The sequence below is a fragment of the Typha angustifolia genome, chromosome 8, assembly GCF_048772165.1.
Source record: "Typha angustifolia cultivar Huaian chromosome 8, ASM4877216v1, whole genome shotgun sequence".
NCBI lineage: Eukaryota > Viridiplantae > Streptophyta > Magnoliopsida > Poales > Typhaceae > Typha > Typha angustifolia.
Window position 1 is genome coordinate 356,716 of NC_133246.1, and position 24,620 is coordinate 381,335.

The following is a 24,620-nucleotide window of genomic DNA, read 5'->3' on the forward strand; positions in this document are numbered from 1 at the left end:
AGAGCATCAATTGTAAAGTTCAGAATACGAAATATTTGTTTGCAGATGAAAAAGGTGTTGTATGTATGTTCAATCAAAAATCAAGAATCTTAAAAGTTAAAGCAGAACTAATCGAGATATATTTCAGCAGCTTTACATGGAAACTGCATTCGTTTTCCCACAGGGAGGTAACAATCAGACATTCAATCCACTCGTTTACTCGAGAAACAGAATCACATCAACCAGCTCTGAATGAATAGAATATTTAGAGATAACAATCTACACGACGTACCCGGATCCTGAAAAGAACCACCTTTGGTTAAAATCATCAAAATATCGAATATTGAATAACAGCCCACACAGGGGAAGAAGTTAATATCTCAAATTACTAGGACAATATGGATTAAAATGGAGAGATATCAATATCTTGGTGTTTCTTTTCACAAAGAAACAAATGATTAGGGGGTCAATTAATTATAATATCTCACAAGAGAGAACATTTTAACAGTAATCATACACCAAACACAAGCAATACCATTTTTCTAAAGTGCAACTGTCAGTTAAAACTGAAGTTTCCTGTACAATTAGCATAGTCTTCAATTCATTTTTCAGATAGACAATTAACAGATATCTGCATATTCTGGGGGTGAAATTTGAAACAGAAAATGTGGACTGCAGTTACCATAAGTAGGCAAATTTAATGGTAATAAAGCACTGAGCAAAAATATACAAGAGTATCAAGCTTGGATACAAGAAGTGAAAGTTTTTTGTAACAAAGGAATGGTGAAGTTTCTACGTAACAGAGGGTTGATAGGACTTTTCAGACAGAAGTAGCACCCTGATCAAAGTACAAAAATATGGATTCAAGACTCCTGATAAATGAACCGAAAAGAAAAGGTCCTGCAACAAAAATAAATCAAAATTAATCAGAAACAAGATTACTGGGTCATCACCACAGTATAAGTTAAACAGAAAATTAATCCTCATGCAAAAGAGTCAAAAATAGTGAAAAGCTTTTAATGCCAGCAAACTGAAGCCTCACAGGTTGAGGGAGACAAGGAGAACAAATTGAAGGAACAAAGGGTCGTGCCATAACCCAAATAACTGAATAAGCTGACCTTTTTTTCAAGGGCAGATAGTGAAAAGAAACCTGGTAGAAAAGAAGAGCCACCGAATTTACCTTTCATATTTTACCAACCCTTAAAATGCAAGTGAGTGGTATCTTCATCTTCTTCTTCTTCCTCTGAGAACCTGATGTCCTCGTCTTCCTCCTCTTCCTCCTCTACTTCCTCATCGTCCTCATCCATTATTTTCCCAGCAGGTTCTTTGTCCTTTAAACCAGTGCTTAACAACACTGTCTGCCCTTTGGTTTTCTCCATGTCTTCCCGTAATTTCTCCATGTTCATCCTCCGGCGCTCTGCTTCCAACCGTTCCTTCTCAGCTCGTCTTTTGTCAAGATCAGCTCTACATAGGTACAACATAGAATGCAAGGTAAATTCCTCAGGGAAGTAAAATCAGTAGTAACATAATTTCTAGAACTTGTTTACTACTTGTAAGTATCCATGAACTCTTTGGCGCTTGCTTCTATAGCATCAAAGAAAGCCTCCATTCCAACACCAGAAACTGCTGAAACTCCCACAGAACGCAAATTCTTATAGAACTCGTCAAGGACCAGAGAAAGGCTTCTTGTTAAATTTGCTGAATACGATGAATCAGAATCAACCGCTGTCTGAAATGCCTCAAAATCTTCCATCCACTGTTTCCAAAATAATACAACATTTTTTGAAGTGGCAAGAAACATGTAAAGCACAGGTTTATGAAAATGAACAGATAAATATAACAACAGAAAAACAAGAAGCCAAATTGCAAACCAACTGCTTAATTTAAAGAAGAGACAAGTAGCACATAGGTAGCAGACCAAAGTGCAAATAATAAGCTACATGCCTCATTTGTGGTGGCACTTGCAACATACTGTTTTGCAAGTCAAGGATGTAAAAGTTAACCGATTGATGATTCTTCCGTTCACTCACAATCAAACAAGTAGGATATATATGAATCTCAGCACAACCATAATGGCAAGATAAAGATCATGCATTGTCAATGGCGTAGTAATAAGAGAGAGGAGGGGAACTAGAATGACAAAAGCAGCCCTATACTGCCAGTTTCAAAAACATACCTCCAATGCAAATTCATGCTTGGCCACATCAACCTTATTAAATGTCAGGACCAAAGGCAATCTGGTCTTGTAGAGTATGCTGCAAGCATAGAGCATGTTGCTCATGAATGTCACTGGGTTTGCTGATCGAGGTGTGTCAACAACATACGCAATGACAGTGGGAAATGTTGACGCAAAGGCTTCGGTGATTATAGCTCCAGAAGCTGACCAAGTGAATATCTCAATCTGGCCAGGGGTGTCTACCAGAACATAGTCGAGTTGATCCGCCCGTCTTTCAATGACGGATATTACCTAAACAACATTTTACTGAACTTGAGAAAACATACAAGATGAAGAAAGAATGAAAGAACATTAATCTCATTAGCTAGTAATTTTAGACCTCGTCAAATTTTGTGGAGAAAAGATTCAGGGATGTCAGGATTCCACCATTTGGACCAAGGTTGTATTCCTTCATTACTTCCTTATATCGAATCGTGTCTCTTATATCGATGTTTGCACCAAATGGAAGCGTCATTACGGCCGGGTCAAGGTTCAGAACATACCCACGGATATTCGAGGCGTGCGTGTAGTTGACCAATCGATGAAGAAGCGTAGTTTTCCCAGTCCCTGCAACAGGAGCCATCCAATTTCTTAAGTGGAATTCTTCAAAACTAAACTACTCTACAAACATACCTGCCATTCCGACGACGATGATGATAACCGGTTTCTTTTTGAAGTGAGAATTCGATGATTCCCCTATATTTAAGTTCTGTATAGACTCAGAAAGATCCTCCTTTTCCTTTCCCTTTGAATCCGACTAACAAATTTGGACAAGTATTAGTGATAAGAAGCAATACTACGGAAGAAACATCTAAGAAAAGTATCAAAAAAAAAAAAAAAATCAATACCGCACTAGCGACGGTCTCCTCCAGTTCCATTTCCACCGGCTTCGATGAGCTCGACCTGTGCTCGGAATCGACGTCCATTTTCCACACTCCGAGTTTGCTGTAGCTGAACTCTTCCACCCAGAGGAGGAGATCGCAAGTGGAGTTCCTCGACTTCTCGAAGGCGACGACCGCGCTTCGAGGCGACGAACCGGTTCCCTCGGAGAGGACGGCGGGGAGGGCGTCGGTGTATGTGTAGGTGTCGGTGTCGGCAGAGATATCGATGTCAATCAGACGGCGATGGAGGTGGAGAGTGGAGACGGATGGAGTGGTGGTGCGGTGGTGGGGTTTGAGCGTTAGGGTTTAAAAGATGGAGAAGATAATCGAGTCATCCATCGCTTGCGACCTTCGCGACGAGGTTTTACTTCGGGTGTCCGGTCATATGTAGAAAACAAGTAGATTAAATCCGATCCGATATGAGAATTAAAGTCCTTTAATGAAAGTGGGCCCAAATGATGAAATACGTTCCGTCTCATGTCAAGCCAGCCAGCCTGTTGGGTTGGGAGGGGCGAAAGCCCATTAAATCCATCTTAGTAGAAACGTCAATTTATTACGGTAATCTTTCTCAATAATCCGGAAGACAAAGGAATAAATAAATACTTGTAATTATAGCCTTCTTTAATTCATTTCATTTCATATTCTTGGAAATGAAAAAAGAAAAATGAAAAATGAAACATGAATACAGCTCGGAATGCTTTAAATTGTTGAGAAAGATTACTGCCAAAGATGACTTAAAATTATTTCGGGCCGGCCCAACCGAAATTGTTTGGGCCTTTTGACTGTTATGATTTCGACTTGGGTAGTACCCAAACTCTCGAGTAAACCGAGACCCAAAACGACTGGGAGATAGAACGAAACCAGGCCAACTGTTCTCGAGGTAATGTCGTAATGCTTACAAATAAACAGCAGAAAACCACAGGTCCACAGAGCAGTTCTGACCTTTCGAAACATCTCATCTCCAGAAGCCAAGGCAGCAAGCCTCTTTCGAAGTTCAAACTTCCGTACCATCTCTACAACATGATAATTATCCATGTAAAACAATAGCCACAGAGGATTGATTGCATTCCACAGAGTTTCACAAGGGCCGTTAATAAGCAACGACACATTGGCAAATAAGAAAGAACGATTACACATGAAAGATTAGATCTGCAATCCTTCACCCAGAATAATGACAAAAGTCGAACAGTTTCATCTCGTATAAAATCCATACAAAGAAGACAGACTCGAGCCCATCCCTTTGAAGAAAAATGTGCCTAACGTCAACCAAAGGGGAAGGGCTCCTTGACTACTGCAAAAAGGTAAAAAGGTATGACAGACTTCCTACCTTACCTTGAAACTACATGATAGCAGAGTAATCATGAAACCAGCACTCTTTAACTTGAATCCCCATATAAGCATCCTGAAAATTTGGGAATTGTTTTAGGTAGAAAAAATAAGAAATAGGGCCAATAGATCAAGTTCAATCTCCTAACATGATTGGAGGCCATCTAGTTTGCATCTATCAGCTGCTATTGAAACTGTATCTGGATGGAAGTAGCCCATTAGTCCATTAGTTATCTCTTCAATACTTACCTCAACAGCCACCAAAGTGCTCTCACCTTTACCCACTCCCCATATGCTTTAGGTTACCACAGTCTGAATGGGGTAACAGCATAACTGTACAACTCCTAATTGAAATAACTAAAAATGGCAAAAGATCAACTTACCACCACATTCAGCAGTAAGCTAATATCGCCCATGTGTCTTCCCAAATTCTTCATGCCTCTGTCGTTGGAACTCACCATATGCATCATTAGATCTTGGAGCTGAATAATTCTCACCAGCATAAGGATATCTGGTCCTTGAATCCATGGGCAAACCAGTTCCTACATACTGTGTGTTTCTTTGATCATAATCAGGGTAAGCAGGCTGATTATAAACAATCTGACTTTGGTGTGCTTGCTGCTGCAGCCTCTGAAGACCAAGGCGAAGAAACTCTTCCCACTGCTTTGTGTGTGTACCCGTCATGATAGCCAATTTCTTCATGTAATTCTCCCTAAGTTCTCTAATGCACTGCATTCAATAAGAAACAGAAGTTAGATAGATTCCTGTGATCTGCATGTTCTTTAAAAGACGCGAGGGTACTAGATTATCAGTCAAGAAACACAAAAGAGGATTGTTTTACTTCTAGAAAGATATTACTATGAAACAACTGCAAATGAGTCATATCATGTATAAACTATCAAACAGAGAAATTGGTAAACCTTCAGTAGTAACTATCACTAGCATAATTGCCTGAAAAGACAGCACCAATGATAACTATCAAAATTTTAGCTCCAAAGATATGCAATTCGGAGAACTCTTTTCCTGTTCGTATCTATATCGAGCACAGTCCTCTGTCAATATGAGAGACACTCATTTTGAGCATTGACAATGTCATCCGTAAGATTGAAACTACATAAATCGTGCATACCAAATCAAGATTGTACTGTAGGCATGCAGTTTGGGAATGGCTCTGGATCTCAGGAAACAAAAATATCAAACTAGGGCAACTACAAGCACCACAAAAGAATTCCGAAATTTCTAACTTCAACTTTGTTTTTGCATCTTTAGGTAGAATTGGTTATAGTGTGTACATATTTTCAAATGTTAAGATGACACATGTGCATGGAATGATCAAAGATCCGCCCCCGGAAATCATAAACATAGCTTTAATCACTTTTTTCTGTCTTATTCAAAAATAATATATACAGGTTGTAATATCGAATCACTTACAAAGACCGTGATAATAAATTATCCACATTAACATCACAAGCTAAAAAAGCTTATCTTTGGTTACGCATTTGCATGTGAAGATTGAACAGACAAGCTATTCGTGTAACATGAATAAATGAGGAAAACGGATTTCAAGAGTGATTAGTGTAGAATATCATTTTCTTTCTGATCAGAGAAAGAACTAGATATAATAATTAGAACCATACCTCACGATGCTTGTAATTTTCTTCATCCTCCTCTTTGTCACGGATTCTTCCCAATTCCATTGCCTCCCTCTTAAATTCAATTTCCAGTTCTTCCAACGTGTGTGGAAAAGCAGGGAAGTCAAAATTACATTCAGCATGAGGATCTGCTCCATGCCTCCCAATATCCCAGTTATTTGGCTTATGCATCCCAGCATTATGACTGTGCCCATCATATGATCTAAATGCATCACTACCAAAAGTGGGACGTATCGGAGATTTTGATCGTGATGAGTGGCCTTTTGCTCCATCATTTGCAAAAGCTTCGGGAAATGAAGAATTTGTAAGTCATTCCGGACTTTAATTCCAACTTCTAAGACAGATTGAAGCTTAAATAGAGCCTATCTTATATCTAGAGGAATAATGCCAGATAGTACACAGTAATTGCGAGCCCATCCAAGCCATAAAACTCTGAATATGCTTTCAATAAATAATTTTTTGCATTCAAGTATTCCATCTGACACAGAATCCACCAGAAATCACTTCATATTTGAATGCAAAGCTTGACTTACCTCTTGCTGCAAAAGAGGATGAATAAACAGGTAACTTGTTTTGTTATATTAAGAAAGCAAAAGATAATTAGAATATATGCTTAAGCATCTGCAGGTACCTGCTTAAGCATCAACCATATAATCTACCACATCCCTAAGTCAGCTCATATTTTATGAAATCCAGAATCTACAGCTCAAAGTCCCTACCTTGTGGAGAACCCCTTGGGAACTTATGCATATCATGTCGTACACGATCTTCAGCATGCCTTTCCTGATTGAAACCTCTGCTTTGAAAACGTGATGATGTATTTCTTGGACTAGAGTGAGACCTTTGAGAATCAGACCGTCTTACATGAGAACCTCTGGGACTTCCATTGGGTGATTTTGACCGTGTCCTGTTTGAATTACTAGGGCTTCTACTTTTACCTTTGTCCTCCTGAATTATTTTATGCACAGCATCTACACCTTTAGCTAGTATTAGTCTATCTTTCCCGCTAACAATCAAAAACTTCTCGTCCATTTTAATTTTACAACCGACTTCCCTTTCAATCTGACTTATCACCTTTTGTGAGAAAAGGGCTCTAACATTCTTATCTCTTGCAGGAACTCTTTCAAAAAATTCTGCAGTTTTACGATTTCCTCCAAGAGTAGATGGACAACCCTGTACAAAAAGCAGGGAAGAGAAAGGTAAATGGAGTAATCATACTTTCATATGCCTAGCCAGAATAGATAAAATCCTTCTGTGATATTTTACATCATATAAGTAGGTTAAAGATTACAGCACATTGCAACTAAAAAAACTAATTCCAGAATGTTTTATACTGAATGTTTCCATGGCACAGAACTTGAGAAAGATACCACTGCCTCTGATACAGTAAGTAAGATGCACTCTTCTAACAGCATGTGGCAGCCAAGAAATGCATAATGTACTAGCTGAGATTTGCTTCATGTATAACAGTATACAATAAACAAAGTAAGAATCCATGATGTACAGAAAGAAAGTAACTTCAAAAACTGAATCAGTGGATGTTAGAGGCAAACATAAAGAGGATAGGCTATGGAATTCTAGCAATACTAATTCTGACTAAACTCGACAATTCAAACCTGAAAATAGAATCCAACATAAATCACCCCCCCTTGTTGTAGAATAGAAGTATTGCAAAGCAATGTACCGAAATAATGTAAATTGAAGAAATTCAAGGAATAACCGGAATAATTTGTAAGTTCACCAAATAAACAACATATTTAACTCTATGCATTTAATCATTCTAAATGTTTAGTCCTCAAACTGATAAGGATGTTAAAAAGTCTAAGAAGCCCTCCTAGATAAGACAGATTGATTGACGATTAAACTATCAATGTTATAGAAAGAAAATAAATAGCAGATAGTGAGACAATATAATCTCATGAGGATACAACTTCATAACAATTTCAGTTGTACCAGCAACTGTTCAAAGTACGTAAATTTCCATACCTGAGTAAAATGACCTGACTCCCCGCATATCTTGCAGATCATCTCCTCCTCCTTTTTCTTCTTCCAATTTCTTTCAATAGCCTTAGCTTTTGCTTCCCATACCTTAGCTTCCCTGCTAGTAAAATCAGTTGGGACTGCATTTGGATCTCGAGTCTCATCTTCATCAGACGGGCTAGCATCTAAAGGCCTCTTGTTTGTATTATCCTTTGACCTAGAGATATCTGCAGTTGATCTAAGAGGCCCAGTGTATTCTTTTCCATAAACTTCATTAAAGAGTTCATCATCTATCTCCGGACTTGGCTCCCTTGCCATCCAGAAAGCAGTAAAAACAACTCAGACCTGCATAACATTTAGGTAAAAGAAATTACAACAAAAAGAAGAAGAAAAGAGAAAACCAGTTAGTCCTACAAGATAACTAATATCTTTGTCACGTAATTACTTTTTTATCTCTTTTAGACCAAACTTTAGCAATCACCGAGCACTACGAAACCCTATGCTGTCATAGACTCGATCACTTCATCAAAGATTCGAAGCGAAGAGGGTCAGAACTGCAAAGAAGAACCAAGATTCAAGATTTCCTGCATACAGAATTCCAACCAAATATTTTAGGGGTACAAGGCCTAAGGACAGACCGACCAAGCTTCGAGAAATGACAAACTACCACGAGATGCATCAAATAAAGTACATAAATCAACAAAATTAGGAAAAGCGAGAGCAAATACTGATACATTATGATTTACTCCACCCCCATTGCAAGGACTCGGACTTTGTCGATGCTTATATAACCTAAAAGTATTCCGCACAAATTCATAGCTAAATAAAAGGAAATCAAGGAGGAATTCCGAGGAAGAAGCAATTAAAGCATTCAAAAGTTAATCGAGATTGAAGAGATAACAAATAACCTTGGCTGGAAGCCTAATCGACGATCAACAGCTTGGGAGCGTCGCCTATCTCGGTCGCTTGCTCAGTTGAGAGCTTGACCTAAATGGAGCCCTAACTTTAGGGACTTTTAAAGAAGGCTTCGTAACCTATCGGGTAATGGGGGTGTTTTAGAGATCTCTGACTGATCTGGGCCGTCTGTTTGATCCAAAGTTTGAACCAACGGATAGGAGATTTCGCACGTGCCGCCTCCGTGGATAAGCTTGGTAGGGTCCAAAGTAGAAGATAACTAGTTATCCATGAACATACTCTCCACGGACAATCCTGTCCTAATTTACTCGCTAATTTTTTAACAAAATTAATCTGTTTTACGAATTTATTAAAAGAATTGAGATTCCAAACATTTTCAATTAATAAGTAAACTGGCTTTGATGAAAACAAATTTAGATAATTAATTAATTGAAAAGCTTAAATTGTTAGATAATAATTCAGCAATATATATTATTATTTTTTAGTAAATATAGATAATTTTCCCTGTAAATATTATTAAGGCTTTTATATGTTAACATCTCAAACCTTAGAAGCCACTGTTTTATTATCTTAAAATATTGAATTCTAAACCTTTTGAGTTTCAAGCAATGTTGGGTTCATCATAAATTATTAATCCTCGATTTTAGCTGAGTTTTATATTAGTGTTTAGATAATTTGTGTTCCCTATTCTAAGAATTTCTCCCTCATAGCGAGGTCTTTCTTTAGAGCTAGTCGACTAGGGTAGGAGAATATTATCTAAGCTTCCTCTTTCTTCTCCCTCCTTCACATGCCTATGTTCCCTACTTATCTTTTTTCCTTCTCATCCCACTGCTAACTAGCTATTTATCTCATCACAATCTTAATCATCTTTCTACCTCTCCTCTATCTTGTGTTCATAGGAGTCAAATATGTTGTTGGTAGCGTTAATGGTGGAGTTTTGATTTCATAATTTAGGAAACTCCTAGTGATTTTAAGGTAGGTCCATTTTTTGCATCTTGATGATCTCTTCTCTTGCTCCAACTTCTTAGTCCTCTGTCATCCTTACATCTCTGCCACCTTATAATGTTTGATTATTTAACTTCTCAGCCGTTCGATAGCTTTGTTATTATGGGTGATTATTCCCCGAGATGATTGAAGAAAAGAAAATAACTAAAAGTTAGTAACGATGTGTATAAGATATTCTCTCTCTCTCTTGCGAGTCATTCACCAAGAATATAAATTTCTATAAGAACAAAAGTGAAATACTTTAATCCACTTTATTTCTTTAGCAAAGTAATTCGAATAAATTTTTATTATGCCTAGTTTACTTTAGAAAATAAAATTTACTATTACTTTTTATTATTTTCAAAACGAGAAGAAATATAATTTTGAAGAAATATAATTTAGTCTTCAACACCTCAGTCCTGAAAGGGATTCAAATCGACCATGTTATAATATGGCATTCGTGTAGCCAATCGTTCGTCGACAATTCGACATGCAAACCACTGAGGTCTGAGGCACTGAAGCATTATTACTAAGTTTTCTTTTATTATTAAAATCGTCTATTTATTTATAAGTTAGCGCGCTGGTGAAACTTTTCAATACGGCTCTAAACTCATTCTTTCAAATTTAAAAAAGCCCTCCAAAAATCTCCAGCTCTCCTCCCCTCTCCCTCCAAAGGAACGGCGTCAAGATGTCGATGAACGTCGACCAACAAACCGACACCCTCTTTAACGTCAACCTTCACGGCATCCACGACATCCTGACCACCGTCACCTTCACCGGAGCCGACGTGGAGTCGTGGCTCCGCGAGGTACTCCACGTTCACCGCCGCCACCTCCGCAACCTCATCGTCGGTCTCGACTGCGAGTGGCGCCCCAACCGCCGCCCTGGCGAATCCAACCCCGTCGCCATCCTCCAGCTCTGCATCGGTCGTCGGTGCCTCCTCTTCTCTCTCGTCCACGCCGACTCGATCCCCGGTGCGCTCCTCAACTTCCTCGCCGATCCCCAATTCACCTTCGTCGGCGTCGGCATCGATGGTGACGTCGAGAAGCTACTCCATGATTGGGAGCTCTCCGTGAGTAACGCCATCGATCTCCGTGATCTCGCAGCTGACAAGACAGGGAGACAGGAGATGAAGCACAAGGGACTCGCCGGGATCGCGGAGGTGGTGATGGGGTTCGTGCCTAAGAAGGCGAAGCGGGTGACGATGAGCGACTGGGCACGACAATATCTCACTCTGGAGCAGATTGGGTACGCGTGCGCCGATGCCTTCCTCTCCTTTGAGATCGGTAGGAGGCTCCTCTCTGACCAGTTCTGAATATTGAATCTGAAACGATTTTGATAAATCTGGGTGTCGAAAGATCAAGAATTACTAAGATGTTCTGCTAAAGGATTCTAGTTAATACTGAATAGCAAGCGTTCTAGATCAATGAAAATGGGAAAAAAAAATTTAAGGAAATAATTGAAAGTTTATGGATGTGCATTTTAAACGCTAGATTGTGTAATTGTTTCATTCTGGATCTATGAAATTGGAAAAGGAAAAATTGGAAGTTTATGAATGTGCTTTGTATAGTGTAATGGTTGCATTCTCTACTCTAGTTCTTGTCGTCGAAGTTTATTTGTAATAAATTATTATTCTAGTCTAAGAGTCAAGAAGACTAAGGGAGAAATGGAGAAGCCATTGGGTCGGTCATACATGAAGACATTTCTCTCGATCAAATCCAAACTTATACTGGAATGATAATTTTTATTATCACCGACGAATCTTGGATTCAAACTAATAGCATATCATCCATATTGCACTCTTATTTAGTTGACTCGGTTTTCTATTGTATTCTAATCGGTAATCCTGAGTACTTTATATGCATTAGCTAGCTAATAGGAGAGATTATGTTGCTTTCTGAGATTTTAAACCTATTTGTTGAAAGAAAAATGCTTTTAGTTTTTTGTAATAGTAAAAAATGGGCTCTTGAAACTGAATAGGTTTAGTTTTTATAATAAAATACACACAAATATATAATTTATATAGAAGATGCACACCGCACAAAGGCTATTTTTTTTACTAATTAGAAACCTAAAAGTTTTTTTTTATTCAAATGCTCCGAGATTTTATCACCATACATTTTCAAGGATTTTGTTTGGTGGATTGTATTGTTGACTTTCCAAAGTTGGATTTAGTTTGCAAATCAATGAATCGGAAAGCTTTTCATAATAAATCATATAAGCAAAAATCATTCATATTAGAGATTAAGGGTTATTCTATTTAAATATGAACTTAAATCATAAGTAATGATTTCAACCAATTGCTTAAGTAAACATGCGAAATAAATATCAAAGTGCAAAGCAAGGATGAACATTAAAAACTTTACATGAAAAATTCAAACGAACACAAATCACGAATCCAAATTTGAATTAAAATCAATCATTACATTTATAGTAGTTATAAAACTGATTTACAAAACAGCTCGTCGATCTCCATGATTTTATTTCATTCAGTGTTGTTCGTTAGAATCCGTGATTGACTATTTTTCGTAACTGATCTCCAATCTTAGTTTCTCTTGAAATTGATTGTTCGTTTAGATGAAGTTTTAAGACGAAAGCTTGGTGCGTTGAAAAAGAAATGAACCTTATTGATACAAGAATGTTGTAACTCTAAGAATTTCTTTTCAAAATTAATCATTAACTCTTTCAAGGTTAAGACATCTCAACCCTTATATATGTCAATAAGATAAAGTCAAAACAAAATTCAAGTAACTTCAGAAATTATATGTTATGTGAATGTATTTGAAGGCGGCTCAAGTGCGTTCGAACTACTAAAACATCACCTTTGTATGTGTGAACGTTTGAGTCCGTGTTCGAACGTGGTGTGCATGTAATGACTTGTCTTCTCTAAAACTTAAAAAATTTTAGTTTGAATCTTATTAAAACTTATAGATATACTCATGTACACTTAAATTATTTTGTACCTATTTGCCAACACTAAAACCTAATATACTACATACATTAAAATTCATCTAGATCTACTGAAAAATCAATTGAAATTTAATGCTTAATGGTTCCAAATAAGGGATTTTCTAAATTAATGCAATTCCTCAACGTTCCAAATAGTGTGCTAACGATTTTGTATGTAGTAATTGCTAATTCCTGTAGCTCATTAACGTATTAAGTTTCAGTAGTGTTTTAGGCCTCATGCAACATTTTCTGGGCTTATAACCCATCATCGTATGACTTATTGATCGAAGAGAGAAAACTCCCATACTCGTTATAAAGTTTGCATGCTCGTTATATACTTGCAATCCGACGTGATAACCACGAAGTGATTAGTATCTGGAGAGATGTCTCTTATGCCAAATTTTAAACCCTAAAACCCTAATCCTCTTCCTTCCCGTCATCATGATCTTCGATGACAGGCTCAGCCAGAGCAAATCCAGTGCGCTTACCTAGGTGTTTTCCACCAAGCCAGGTTTACAAAAGGAATGCAGTGGTAAACCATAGTGGTATCTACGTGCCATAATATTTACCGTGCTTCAACTAGTTAGGGGAGATGCAAGGATGTCTCTTAATAATGTCATAAGTCCTGTCAATATAAAGATATGATATATATTAATTTTTTTGGCAAAATAAACCTCAGACGAAAATTTTAGTCTCGATGAATACAAACATCACTGTGAAAGAGACAAAATAATTTAATTGACCTGCTTTATTAGCTACATATATTCAAAAAAAAGTTTATTGTAGTTTAGGTGATGCAAAATAAAAGCATAAAGGTGTAACATGAGTTGTATTTAAATCGGTAAGTAAATTTAAAATTAAAAAGACACAAACAATATTAACTTTGAATATAAAGTGATTTCGGATGAAATATATATAACACATAAAGAATTGTCTTTCAAATATTATCTTAAAAATGGTTAAATATTCCTGTACCAAAAACAGAAATATAGGCGATGATAGAGAGAATATCCCCATCTATCTTTATCTGATAGGAACAAACGATGCATCACAGGGTCCATCCATCGTTCGAAGTTGGCTTCAAGTTACAAAAGTTACACTGTTGCTTCATTACTCATAAACGACAAGCTAATTTGACTTTGAAGATGCAGCAGACTGAGTCATATATCAATATATTCCGTGCACTACACTGCAACAACATTGCCTCAGTTTCAGAGAAGAGAAGAGAAGAGAGAGAGAGAGAGAGAGAGAGAAAACAAAACCCCACTAACTAGCCATTATCTATATATTAAGGTAAACAACTCTTGCAGCGAAACACATTTCGAGTATACTGTGGCTAGATGATATTTCCCAGTCTATATATGCTGCATTACTGCTCTACAAACATCTGAGAGTGCAAAATGCAGACTGCTTGAGAGTGAAGTAATTAAAGAGATGAGAGATTGGTGCAACTTCTATATATACGAGTCACTAACTCCATCTAAATTAATAGAGGAATAACAAAAACCATACCAGAATGTACCATGCAAGAAGAAGAAGAAGAAGAAGAAGAAGAAGAAGAAGAAGGTGGAGGAATAATCTACTGCCCTACGGAGTCAGTTTCACCTACCCAATGGCCCATCACCGTAGTCTGGTTACTGAGACTTTTACCTCTCAATGCTAATATCCTGCTGTGGAATACTCTGCGACCTATAAATGGGAACCTCATTTACTCTCTTCCAACATTCCTCGCAAGCAAATACACCACTAGGATAAGGACACCTCTACCGGCCGGCCGGCCCACCCACTTTCTTTTTTCTTTCTCGAAAATAATAACTAGCGAGAACACTAAAATCAAGAAGGAAAAGAAAGAAGTACTACATTGAATGCATGGAGGAGGAAGAACACTAATAAAAGCCTAGGAATTCATTCGTACTCTAGTTGGAGGACACAATAAAAGCCTTCACAACTTCAATTCGATTTCTGTTCCTCTATTGAATGAACCTAAAAGCACATAAAGAGCAGCAAAAGAAGCAAAGGGGGGATAAAATTGCACCACAAGCTTGTCAAACTTAAACAAAAAGGGCAACTCTTCCATTCATTCATACCCACAACCTATCTACATCAGAAACATATCACGCTCTCTCTCTCTCTCTCTGAACAAATTCCCAAGCTATGGTTCATTCAAGGGCTAAGGCTGCCATTGTCTTCTGAAACCAACTCCTTTCCCCAGTATCATTCTAAGGGTTCCTTTCAAATTCCCACAAAAGGGTCTCCTAGCACTTCCAATACTGCCAACGAAAAAGCTGCAAACTTGCATTCTCCACCCCATCCTCTTGCACCTCCCACGAGCAACCACCCTAAAATCCCTATATGCCCTAATCCCGGTTAATGGTAACCTTCGTTCTCTTATTCCACCCATAAAAATCCAATATTTATGGCAAAGATATAGAAAAATACTGAGAGGATATATAACAGTGAAAGTACATCATCATCAGTGGTAAACCGTGTACATGATCCGAGTCAGTAAGGAGTAAATTAAAGAACCAATCGTACGTACCAAATATAGTAGAGTCGTCGTGGTGTACGTATCTACTACTCTTCCTTCGTCCTTATATCCAACGGGATCACGTCCTGTAACAAACCGTGATCCCGGATCGGAAGATCGCTAGCCGTCTGATTGCGGCGTCTATGATCGCCGAGGACGGTGCTGACCGCACCGGCGTACGCGGGAAGAGTGGCAGGGTATAAGTGGCGACTCTGGTGCGGCGGAGGCGGGAGGTAGCTGGCGAAGTAGGATAACTCGATCCGGCGGTGCAACTCCTCGTCGTGTAACGACGGGAGCGGCTGGGCCTGATGGACGCCACGTGGCCCAACAGGGCAGGGGTGCGTGTGCTGCCCCTCGTACGTCGTCATGACGATCGTCGGGTCCTCCGACGATCTCTCCACCCGCTTTTTAACGCCGCAAGCTGCGCTGGTGCAGCGGTAGTAGCTCCTGGGAAGACCAAAATGACGATCGTACCCTGGGCCGTTAGAGGAAGCTACTAAAGTAAGGGGGGGGTAGGGGAGTGGCATAGAGGCGTAAATAAGGACCTGGGGAAGGGGCTATTCTTGACAGCCTTTTGTCCGTACTTGCGCCACCTGTAGCCGTCCTCCAGGTGATCGACCTCGCTCTTCGTCTTGAACGCGAAGCGCGGCTCTCTTTGACGCTTTTGCCCCTTCTTCTTCCCCCCCTTCGTCGTCGATGCCGGCCTACACAAGCAACCAAACTTTAATTTCTTAAAGAGTAAGGCACCTAATCGCAAAATATAATCCCATGCTAGCTCTAAGTCTCTAACTAACAAAAGTACTCCTACTCTTTCTTGGACTTCTCCTGCTCCCGGTCCTCGTTTGCAGCGGAGATCATCGCTGGATCGGCGTCGTTCGCGGCCTCCGTCATCGAAGACGAGTTCGGAGTTGCCGGGAGGTTGCCGGTGTCGGAATACGCCGGCGGCGGAGGCGGGTCGAAGAGGAACTGGGTGAGATCCTGGAAGCCGAGCAGTTCGAGGAAGCCGATGGAGCTCTTCTCTGCGGTCGTATCGAAGATCCCGGCGAAGGAGGTTGGGATCTGGATCTGGTCAGGGAAAGGTGATCCGGAGGTCGATGGAACCTCCTCCATCTCTTCTTCTCGTTTCGTCGTCGTCATAGAATCGATCTCATCGGCTGCAGGAAAGACTCGAGCTTAGGGTTAAGGTTTGTAAACTCAGTGCAAGAGGTTTAGATGATAGATAAGAAGGCGACAGAGAGAGCGAGGAAAATAAAAATGGAATGGATTTTTAAAGTAGTGGCTCCGAGAGGAGTGGTTGAGTATAGAGAAGAGCTGAAGAAGGAAAACAAAACCCCCCTCCCCTCCCACCAAAAAAAAAAAAAAAAAAGAAAAAAGAAAAAGAAAGAAAGAGACCGGGATGACCGGCGATCACTGGTGGGGTCGTACGGCAAAAAGGCATTTAATGCGGGCGTCTGTCGCGCGAACATGCTTGCGCGACGATTTTCATACTTGGCTCTACGCAGGGTTTTGAGTTTTGACCAACTAACAACACTAGAACGTGTGAACAGCCTCTCTCCACACGTGCCGACGCTACTCCTCCCTTCTATTCTTCTCCCAAATAATATCAGTTCAGGCGCATTGTCGGGTACAACTGCTGGGTCCTACATTTAATCCTCCCTCTGGTTAAGTAAAACTTGCTTACTTATCCGTAAGACTCTAATTAATAAAATAAACGAAATAAAAACAAGGTGCTAGAAGTCGCACGTGTGGTCCCAACACCTCTGACACCCAGATCGCATGATGACATAATACCTCCGTCATCCTTTTCTCTTTCACACCCCCCCCCCCCCCCCCCCACTCCCTCTCTCTCTCTCTCTCTCTCTCTCACACACACACTCAAAAGAAGATAACCAATAATACTTTTCTTTTTCAAAATTTAATTAAATTATTAACGTTTTAATCAAATTGATAGTAACTCAATTAACCTAATAAAAATTTACCACTAGTTTGGCTCTCTTTTTTGTTAACTGCGAAATAAATAAAGGTCTCACAAGAACCGAGAATAAATATTTTCTAGAAGGACAATGGTGCAGAGACGTGTATCCGTCAACCTTCTACCTTTTGACAATTGGAGTTTGGTCAAGGCTTTCTGGCCACTAATCGACCAACGCGTGGCGTAGATCGTACAAGGGCAGCTTAGATCCGACAGCCGATGGAGATGGGATTAAATTAGTTGCTAAAAAAGATAAAAATAATTTAAATAAGTATCTTGCTTTCATGAGGCGAACTCGCCGCCATACACGGCCCTGGTCGTAGTCGCGCACGTGTACTCCTCCTCTCTGGCTCCATCTCCGCCGTCGCGCCTCTCCTCATCTGACGGCTCCCCGTTTCCTCCTCCGTGGAAGGTTGCTTGCTTCATACGTTCCTCAAATTTCGTGCCATCTAATTAAATATCTTTTGTCCTCGCTATTAAAAAGAAGAAGAAGAAAAATATTGAAAAATGTGGGGTCGATTAGTTGGGACCGGTAGAGTTGAGTACGTTGCTTGGTGCATAAGTTTCTGGGAGCATTAAAAGAGAAGCTTTAGTCAAGGTCAAAGTCAAACTCCATATATATATATATATATATAGATTGGTCATGGGTGCAACCAGCAATTTTGACTCTTGTCTATATATCCACAATTCTTTCATGGGTTAAATATATATCTTACTTTCTGGACAGAATTTATGCATTCCGAGATAAAGTTCAGAATATTTTAAATTTTATTTATCTTTTTTTTTTTTGAATGATATATCTATATTATTATTATTTTTTAAAAAAAAATTGCATATATGAATGTCCTATAATATGTAGAGATTTTGTATGAAAAAATTCTTTGGACCTTGATGAGATGAACATGGCAACATGGTTTAATAATATGCATCAATTAATAATGTCACCCAATAAATAAAGGGCTGTCGGCAAAGGATAAATTAGTTGATCAAGTGGGGCAGGGTAATTGTTTGGAGGAGTACATTCGATTTGGATTTAAGAGGTTTGGATTGTGATTTGACTTTGATGGTAATGACCATTTTCTGCTGCAATTAATGTATATTCATAAGACCCCCCCACCCCCCTAAAAACAAGAAGAAAAAAAATTAATAATATTATCTAGAAACTATTCTTTTTGTGGTAGTTTGTAAAGTAGTTATATTGAATCACTGACGGAAGTAGTGTGTGGTTATAGATTTGGATGGCCCATCATATGATATGCATCATACGTTCCTTTGAGGAACAAATCATTGGGTTACAATCAATAATTAAATTAACCAATTGTCTTGCTTTGTGACACAAAAATGATGAATATGGAGTATATTTGAATGGGCTGGGCCATTCAATTCAGGCCCATCAGACCCAACCATGAATAGTAAACTATCTTTTATTTTTCGAATAATTTGTTTTAAAATATATATATATTTATCTTAGAATAACAGCTAAACCATCCATAGTATCAAAATTATATCTTATATCACATACTAACTCTATCATCAATTTATTCATAATTTTCTATCTCACTAATCTATTTTATATCAAATTAAATAGTATTAACATAATTTCATAAAAGATATCACTTTTTTTTTTCTTTATCTTAGAATACAAATAAATACAAAAATAAGTACCTTATTTTAGATATAACAAATATGAATACATATCATAGAATTAGCCTTAAAACAGACAACTAAGAAAGAAAATAGCGAGAAAAATTAAAGTGCACGCACGGGATACAAATGAATCGGAAACTGCTAGACGACCATATAGAAGAAACTAAACGAAAGCAGTCCAATCTCTTCTTCCAAACAAGTAGAATTAACTCACACATCTGATAACATATCAATCACCATCTTCATCACCTTCACCTGCACTTCTAAGCAAGCAATGTACTCCGCCGCCTCCGACAAGATCCCGCCGGCCCTCGTTGCCTCATCACCCCCGCCGGGCACGAGCCTTCTCAGGGCTCGTACATGCCTCCGGAGACGACTCGCCGGCCTTGTACACCCTTCTACAAGTTCCTGCCTCATTCCCATCCTCGTCGACTTCCTCTTCCTCTTGGTTCCATGCAGCGACTCCGAGGAGGAAGACATCCTTAATGCTTACGCCTACCTCCTTCTCCTTCTTCTTCTCTCTCTCTCTGTCTCTCTCTCTCTTTATTTATATATATATATATATAGAGTAGTAGTAGTAGTAGTAGTAGTAGTAGTAGTACGTGGATATCAAGAGATTCTAGACACACAGTTCAAAAGTAATGGAATTATTTGTTTTTGTTTTTGTTTGTTTTAAATGAATGGAGGAGGGTAGGGGGGGAAAGTTTGGGAAGAAGTAATGGTATGGATATTGTTCTGCTAATAGAAAGCACATGGAGTCACATGATTCCTAGAAGAGAGCAATTAACCTACTGCATGCACCCATATCCCTACACCTCCCACTATTCCCCATCCCTTGACACTCTGGATTATTCCCCACTCTCTATCATAAACCCATTGTATACTACGTATAAGGACTTTGATAGCTAGCTCTTTCACAACCCTCTCGATGCATCCAGCTCATGCATTGCATCTCGTGGGTCCACCATGCAAATGCAAATATATAGTGGTTAGCCACTTGGAGCTAATTGTGATTGTGTCCCCCTTATAGGGGACCCTTAATCCTCAAGGGGGTTCGATTAATTAAAAGCAAGGCATGATGGGTTTGGGCGTGTGAGCTTGTCAATGTATGTGGCAACAAAGTAGGAAGCTTAGATCCTAATCTTAGGATATATGTTATATTATTATGTAACGATTAAGATGTGTTTTGTTTTGTTTTGTTTTGTTTCCAATAATTAGATCGAATTGTTTAGTTTATAATGATTCCGCGTGTCTGGTGCAACAATCGACAGATAAGAGGAAGTAATTAACTGATCCTAATGATCCATCTCTAGCTTATACATTCCTTATTTTTTTATTTTGTTTTTTGTTTATTTCAAGGAGGCAGCTAATCGTCTTAATTAATTATAGGCTATGGATATAATATTTAGTGTCACGATGCTAAAATGTCAAAAAAGTAATGGGCCAAATATGAATGCATGGGCCATTGTTGGTATGGCATCCGTGTTTTGAGCTACCATGGCATGTGCCTCAGGCCTAAATTGAGGTTCCAATTATATTAGGGCGGCTATCTGTTCCAATAAAATTATATATATATATATATATATATATATATATATATTTTATTTTCAAACCCTAAGCATTAATTTAATTCCCTCTATCATAGTTGTTAGCTTAATTTAGTCTTCATATCCAACGAAGGGCTAGAAGTTCACATAGACAAAAATGTAAGAATGTATTATTGGTTTGAAATTACATAATATATATATATATATATATCTTGCTTGGCAGTTTTTTCTTTTGGGGCCTCATATTTTCCTTATTTGGATGTTTTGCGAGCAAAGGCGGGTTAGAAAAGCTTTGTAGTCGTTGATTAGGAATTTGGAGGACTATTCTTCTCTGGCTCTCGCTCTCTTTTATATCTATTAGTTCTGGTATATAGTTTAATGGTGGTGTTCTTGGACTCTGGCGGAATGTTACTGGCCAACTTTGGCAAGACAAAAAGAAAGGGGGGAGGGTCCACCGCGTGACTTTTTATTTTTATTTTTTTAAATTTTGTTGGGCCGACTGGTATAAAAGGAGGCTGGCATGTGCAGGATGACGTGGTCACGTGTGTCCTCACATTGAACGCTTGCCACGTCATCATTGGCGAGACATAGCTCGCCAACAATTATAGTTAACTTGTGTGTGTTTTTGTTGGGTTGCGTGTGTCGAACGGTTTTAACTCTTGGGTTGTTTTTTTTTTTTTTGATAATATGAGCTATATTTAGCTGGCGTAACGCCCGAGTGGGGTTAAGGCGTCGAAAGTTAGGCGGTTACAAAGTTCCGTGGGAATGGAGTCCTCCGGCTTTAGCCGGACGGAGTGGGACGCAGCCTTGCCCCGTTTGGCCGCCCAGTCAACCGCACGGTTGACTTCTCTATATGTATGGATGAGGTGATAGTTTGGGAGAGAACCGAGCAGTGATTTGCACTCAGCAACTAGGTTTCGGAGTTTCCAGGGGCAGCCGAGCTCCGACTTCATGATCCGCACCAGCTCGAGTGAATCTGTTTCTACCACCACTTGTCCTTGGTCCCTAGCTAGGGTTAGCTCGAGCCGAAGGGCCATACCCTCGGCTTGTAATGCCGAACCTGCCGGCGTGGGCTCCCAAGCTACCTGCAGGAGCGCGCCGTTTGCCGACCTGAGCACAGCTCCTACTGTGTGCTACCTTTTCTACGCTGTTGTCTATCTATATATATCCGCTCCTATCTCTAGATATACATGCTCGCAATAAGTTTATTTTCATTTGTTTGATACATCGTAATTAATAATTAACCCGTGTCTGAATATTTATCCTCGAAGAACAACAAAAAAAGAAGAAGAGAGAGTTAACTTGTGAGAATTTAAGGCAGAGATTTCCAAGTTACATTAGAACTAATTGGTCCTTGATGAAGTGGGCTAAAATGTTTGAGAGAAACTGAAAAGAACGAGAGAGAATAGTTTGATTGATGAGAGGAATGAGACGCGAGTTGGATAATGAGAAAGGGCAAAAATATGGAGTGAGTGTCTTTGATAAAAGAAAATCCTGGAATGCGTTAATCATGCAGCTCTAGCAGTCGGATTAGGAGGACAATAGGAAAGTGTTCATATTGGAGTTTTATTTATTTATTTTCGCCGTTGTTGTCAAGGAGGACGGAACCTATCGCCGATGATGGTGTTGCAATGTTGCATGCACCTCTTTCTACTCTCCTCGTCTGGTTCGTGTGGGGGCCGTTTGGTGTTATTCTCTTCCTTCATTAGATTCGATGATGGATGACGATGCTCTTTGTAGGTCTCACGTCACAATCCCATCCCCCACGTCCTTCTCTCTTTCTAAGTTGCATAAAAAGAAAGACCCCCTTAAGTTCTCCATAATAGATTGGCGTTCACTAATTATGCCCACGACTAATGTTTGAATGATTCACGTCGTTGTATATTTGCACGTTGAAATTGATGGATGATGCATTGATTTAGCGAACATGCTAGTATAGTTATGTACAAGGACAGATGAGGAATATTATTGATCTCCATACGGTGTTATTAGGCCATGTTCTCCACTCCAACAACCGCACACGGTTTGTTTACAGAAACTATAAATTCATCAGAACATTAAGAAAAATGGAGAGAGAGAGAGAGAGAGAGAGAATTTAAAAATTAAAAAATAAAAAAAAGAAAAAGGAGTGGAGAGCCACGTCCACGTCAAAGAAAAATCCAAAGAAAAGGGGTATTCGGGTAATAGGGAGGAGGGGCCCCACAAATAATCGACCCACGTGGAGAGCTCATCTGGGTAGCCGGCAAAGGGCGGAAGGGGGGCCCCTCCCTCTCCCAGAACGCCGCGGGCTCAAACCTCACCGAAACAAAGCATTGATGGCGATCACACATGGCTCATGTCACCCACTGCTTCCACTCAGGTGGGTCCGCCCACCCGATTTTATCGATGCCAGCGCCATCACGGCCGTCCGTTCCTGCCATCATAGGGGCCGGAATCGGATGTATTCAGACACCTCTCCAAAGCCAGCCTGGGCTCTGCCACTCCAGAATTTGTACGTTATGTCTTCTTTCTCTCTCTCTCTCAAATTAAACTCTCATCGTCTCCCTAACACTAGAGAAAGGAGTTCAAAAGGCCAAAGATTTAGCAAATCGGACAATAAATATATGGGCTCTTGGAATCCTCCTTTCTTTCTAGTGTTTACTTAACCTCGAAGAATTCAAATTTATTTTAGAGGCCAACTTGGCCATTCCCAAGGCGAACTAATTTCTCCTCCGCTAATTTGAAAGAGACTCTAGAGAAAATGACGGGGGCTCTAATTACCAGAATGCCATTGCCGGAGGACGAAGTCATCTAAAATTAAGTAAATACGAGGGAGGAGAAAAAAAAAAGGATGGGAGAGAGAGAAATATACAACGTGGAAAGCAGACCAAGCGGGCAAAAGGCATGTGAGCGAGAAGAAGCTACTGGAATCGCGAGGATGTGGTTAGATCGGGTTGGACGAGCCGGGCCGATCCAATGGCGGGCCGCCGACGGCCGACAGTAGCTCGGCTAGTGAGCTCATGGCTCGCACCTGCATCTCGAGCGCCGAGATGTAGTCGGACGCCTCCTCGAGGAGCGTTGGAAAGGAGAGCTTCCGGCCGCCGGGGACGAGCCGGCCGAGTACCTTCGCCTTTCTCTGGACGACGGGCGATCTCTTGCTCGCCAGCCCCGGGGATGACCGGGATCCGCCGGATGGCTTCCTCGCCCGCCGCTTCATCGCCTTCAGCTTGATCGATCGACTCGATAGGATCGCTCGGCTCCACCGCGTGCGGCCGCGAGCCGCAACCGCCAGCGCGCGATTTGCGGCGTCGCGAACGGCGCGGCTCGGCGGCGGATCCGCCGGAGCCAGTGAGGCGCTGCGTACGCGTCTAAGGGCTTCGAGGAGCTTCGAGGAGTACGTCTTCTGCTCGCCCTCGTTTCTCCATTTGGACGGCGATGGACGGCTCTCCCCTCTCCGTTTCCCCTTCCTCTCCCCTTCCGGATTAGAAATCGCCATTGGACCCGAACGGGACGATCCGATCCTCCTCCAATGGATTCCGGCGCAAAGATTGGTTCAAAGATCGCTGCGCGAAAATTGCAGGTAATCATCACATAGAACGAAGAATTCAAATCCTAAACGAGAAAAAAATAAAAATAAAAATAAAAAATCTGAGAAGGGAGATCTCGTACCTAAATGCGATGCGATCGCCTCTCGGAATCTCGAAGCAAAGAGAGAAGAAAATAGCTAGAGAGGCGAGAGGAGAAGAGGGAGAGGGGGTTATATAAAGGAGTGGTAACAACTGTTGCGGGAGGACACTTGTCGCCTTCTTAATCTCAATTAAATGCACACCATGCCCCTAATGACGTCTTAATGACGACTTTACCTCCCCAATTATATGAGCCTCAAAGTCAAACCCTCGTATTGGTAGCCGCATTAACTAATCCATATTCCCATTTTGCCCCTGCATCGCAGCCATTATATTAGAAAATTACATTATACGATTTCTATCTATTTGTTGAAATTATAATTTCTCACTTCTTATATATATATATATATATATATATATATATATATATATATATATATT

General features: G+C 40.0%; 5 protein-coding genes across 13 annotated transcripts; 1 reads left to right on the forward strand and 4 right to left on the reverse strand.

The window, feature by feature from the left end:
* Positions 1–495: 495 nt before the first annotated feature.
* Positions 496–3,450, reverse strand: LOC140764372 (GPN-loop GTPase QQT2). Its single transcript, XM_073102915.1, has 7 exons — positions 3,043–3,450; positions 2,828–2,951; positions 2,535–2,761; positions 2,156–2,446; positions 1,530–1,735; positions 1,160–1,443; positions 496–879 (listed from the first exon to the last, which is right to left on the reverse strand). The coding sequence occupies exons 1-6, from the start codon at positions 3,118–3,120 to the stop codon at positions 1,170–1,172; spliced, it is 1,200 nt and encodes a 399-aa protein (XP_072959016.1). The 5' UTR covers positions 3,121–3,450; the 3' UTR covers positions 496–879; positions 1,160–1,169.
* Positions 3,451–4,233: 783 nt separating this feature from the next.
* Positions 4,234–9,050, reverse strand: LOC140764370 (uncharacterized). 7 transcript variants are annotated; one of them, XM_073102911.1, is made up of 7 exons: positions 8,942–9,049; positions 8,479–8,617; positions 8,040–8,378; positions 6,773–7,226; positions 6,039–6,337; positions 4,785–5,130; positions 4,234–4,477 (listed from the first exon to the last, which is right to left on the reverse strand). In XM_073102911.1, exons 3-6 carry the CDS (start codon positions 8,349–8,351, stop codon positions 4,804–4,806), a joined length of 1,392 nt encoding a protein of 463 aa, XP_072959012.1. In that variant the 5' UTR covers positions 8,352–8,378; positions 8,479–8,617; positions 8,942–9,049; the 3' UTR covers positions 4,234–4,477; positions 4,785–4,803. The 7 variants fall into 7 exon arrangements, with proteins under 7 accessions (XP_072959012.1, XP_072959010.1, XP_072959013.1 ...); XM_073102909.1 differs by adding an exon at positions 8,768–8,825 and having other exon boundaries at positions 4,234–5,130; positions 8,942–9,033; XM_073102912.1 differs by adding an exon at positions 8,768–8,825 and having other exon boundaries at positions 4,234–5,130; positions 8,479–8,587; positions 8,942–9,026.
* Positions 9,051–10,424: 1,374 nt separating this feature from the next.
* On the forward strand, positions 10,425–11,256 carry LOC140764871 (3'-5' exonuclease-like). Its single transcript, XM_073103694.1, has one exon. It carries the CDS (start codon positions 10,621–10,623, stop codon positions 11,245–11,247), a length of 627 nt encoding a protein of 208 aa, XP_072959795.1. The 5' UTR covers positions 10,425–10,620; the 3' UTR covers positions 11,248–11,256.
* A 2,055-nt stretch (positions 11,257–13,311) lies between these two features.
* LOC140764870 (WRKY transcription factor 71-like) lies at positions 13,312–16,705 on the reverse strand. 3 transcript variants are annotated; one of them, XM_073103693.1, is made up of 4 exons: positions 16,217–16,705; positions 15,954–16,112; positions 15,421–15,855; positions 13,312–13,506 (listed from the first exon to the last, which is right to left on the reverse strand). In XM_073103693.1, exons 1-3 carry the CDS (start codon positions 16,543–16,545, stop codon positions 15,456–15,458), a joined length of 888 nt encoding a protein of 295 aa, XP_072959794.1. In that variant the 5' UTR covers positions 16,546–16,705; the 3' UTR covers positions 13,312–13,506; positions 15,421–15,455. The 3 variants fall into 3 exon arrangements, with proteins under 3 accessions (XP_072959794.1, XP_072959793.1, XP_072959792.1); XM_073103692.1 differs by lacking the exon at positions 13,312–13,506 and adding an exon at positions 13,773–14,070; XM_073103691.1 differs by lacking the exon at positions 13,312–13,506 and having other exon boundaries at positions 14,082–15,855.
* Positions 16,706–22,507: 5,802 nt separating this feature from the next.
* On the reverse strand, positions 22,508–24,359 carry LOC140764873 (transcription factor bHLH149-like). Its single transcript, XM_073103695.1, has 2 exons — positions 24,223–24,359; positions 22,508–24,116 (listed from the first exon to the last, which is right to left on the reverse strand). The coding sequence occupies exon 2, from the start codon at positions 24,047–24,049 to the stop codon at positions 23,498–23,500; it is 552 nt and encodes a 183-aa protein (XP_072959796.1). The 5' UTR covers positions 24,050–24,116; positions 24,223–24,359; the 3' UTR covers positions 22,508–23,497.
* Between the last annotated feature and the right edge of the window lie 261 nt (positions 24,360–24,620).

Bases quoted from the DNA above. Each gene is read 5' to 3' on its own strand.
- LOC140764870 (XM_073103693.1), bottom strand. From the start codon at position 16,545: ATGACGACGACGAAACGAGAAGAAGAGATGGAGGAGGTTCCATCGACC. The intron at 16,113-16,216 runs GTAGGAGTACTT...TTGCTTGTGTAG, and splicing joins CAGGAGAAGTCCAAGAAAGA to GCCGGCATCGACGACGAAGG. The intron at 15,856-15,953 runs GTCCTTATTTAC...TGGTCTTCCCAG, and splicing joins AAGAATAGCCCCTTCCCCAG to GAGCTACTACCGCTGCACCA.
- LOC140764873 (XM_073103695.1), bottom strand. From the start codon at position 24,049: ATGGCGATTTCTAATCCGGAAGGGGAGAGGAAGGGGAAACGGAGAGGG.
- LOC140764372 (XM_073102915.1), bottom strand. From the start codon at position 3,120: ATGGACGTCGATTCCGAGCACAGGTCGAGCTCATCGAAGCCGGTGGAA. The intron at 2,952-3,042 runs GTATTGATTTTT...CAAATTTGTTAG, and splicing joins AGGAGACCGTCGCTAGTGCG to TCGGATTCAAAGGGAAAGGA. The intron at 1,736-2,155 runs GTATGTTTTTGA...TTTTGGAAACAG, and splicing joins AGCATGAATTTGCATTGGAG to TGGATGGAAGATTTTGAGGC.
- LOC140764871 (XM_073103694.1), top strand. From the start codon at position 10,621: ATGTCGATGAACGTCGACCAACAAACCGACACCCTCTTTAACGTCAAC.
- LOC140764370 (XM_073102914.1), bottom strand. From the start codon at position 8,351: ATGGCAAGGGAGCCAAGTCCGGAGATAGATGATGAACTCTTTAATGAA. The intron at 6,338-6,772 runs GTAGGGACTTTG...CATTTCCCGAAG, and splicing joins CCCAAGGGGTTCTCCACAAG to CTTTTGCAAATGATGGAGCA. The intron at 5,131-6,038 runs GTATGGTTCTAA...TATTGAATGCAG, and splicing joins AAAATTACAAGCATCGTGAG to TGCATTAGAGAACTTAGGGA.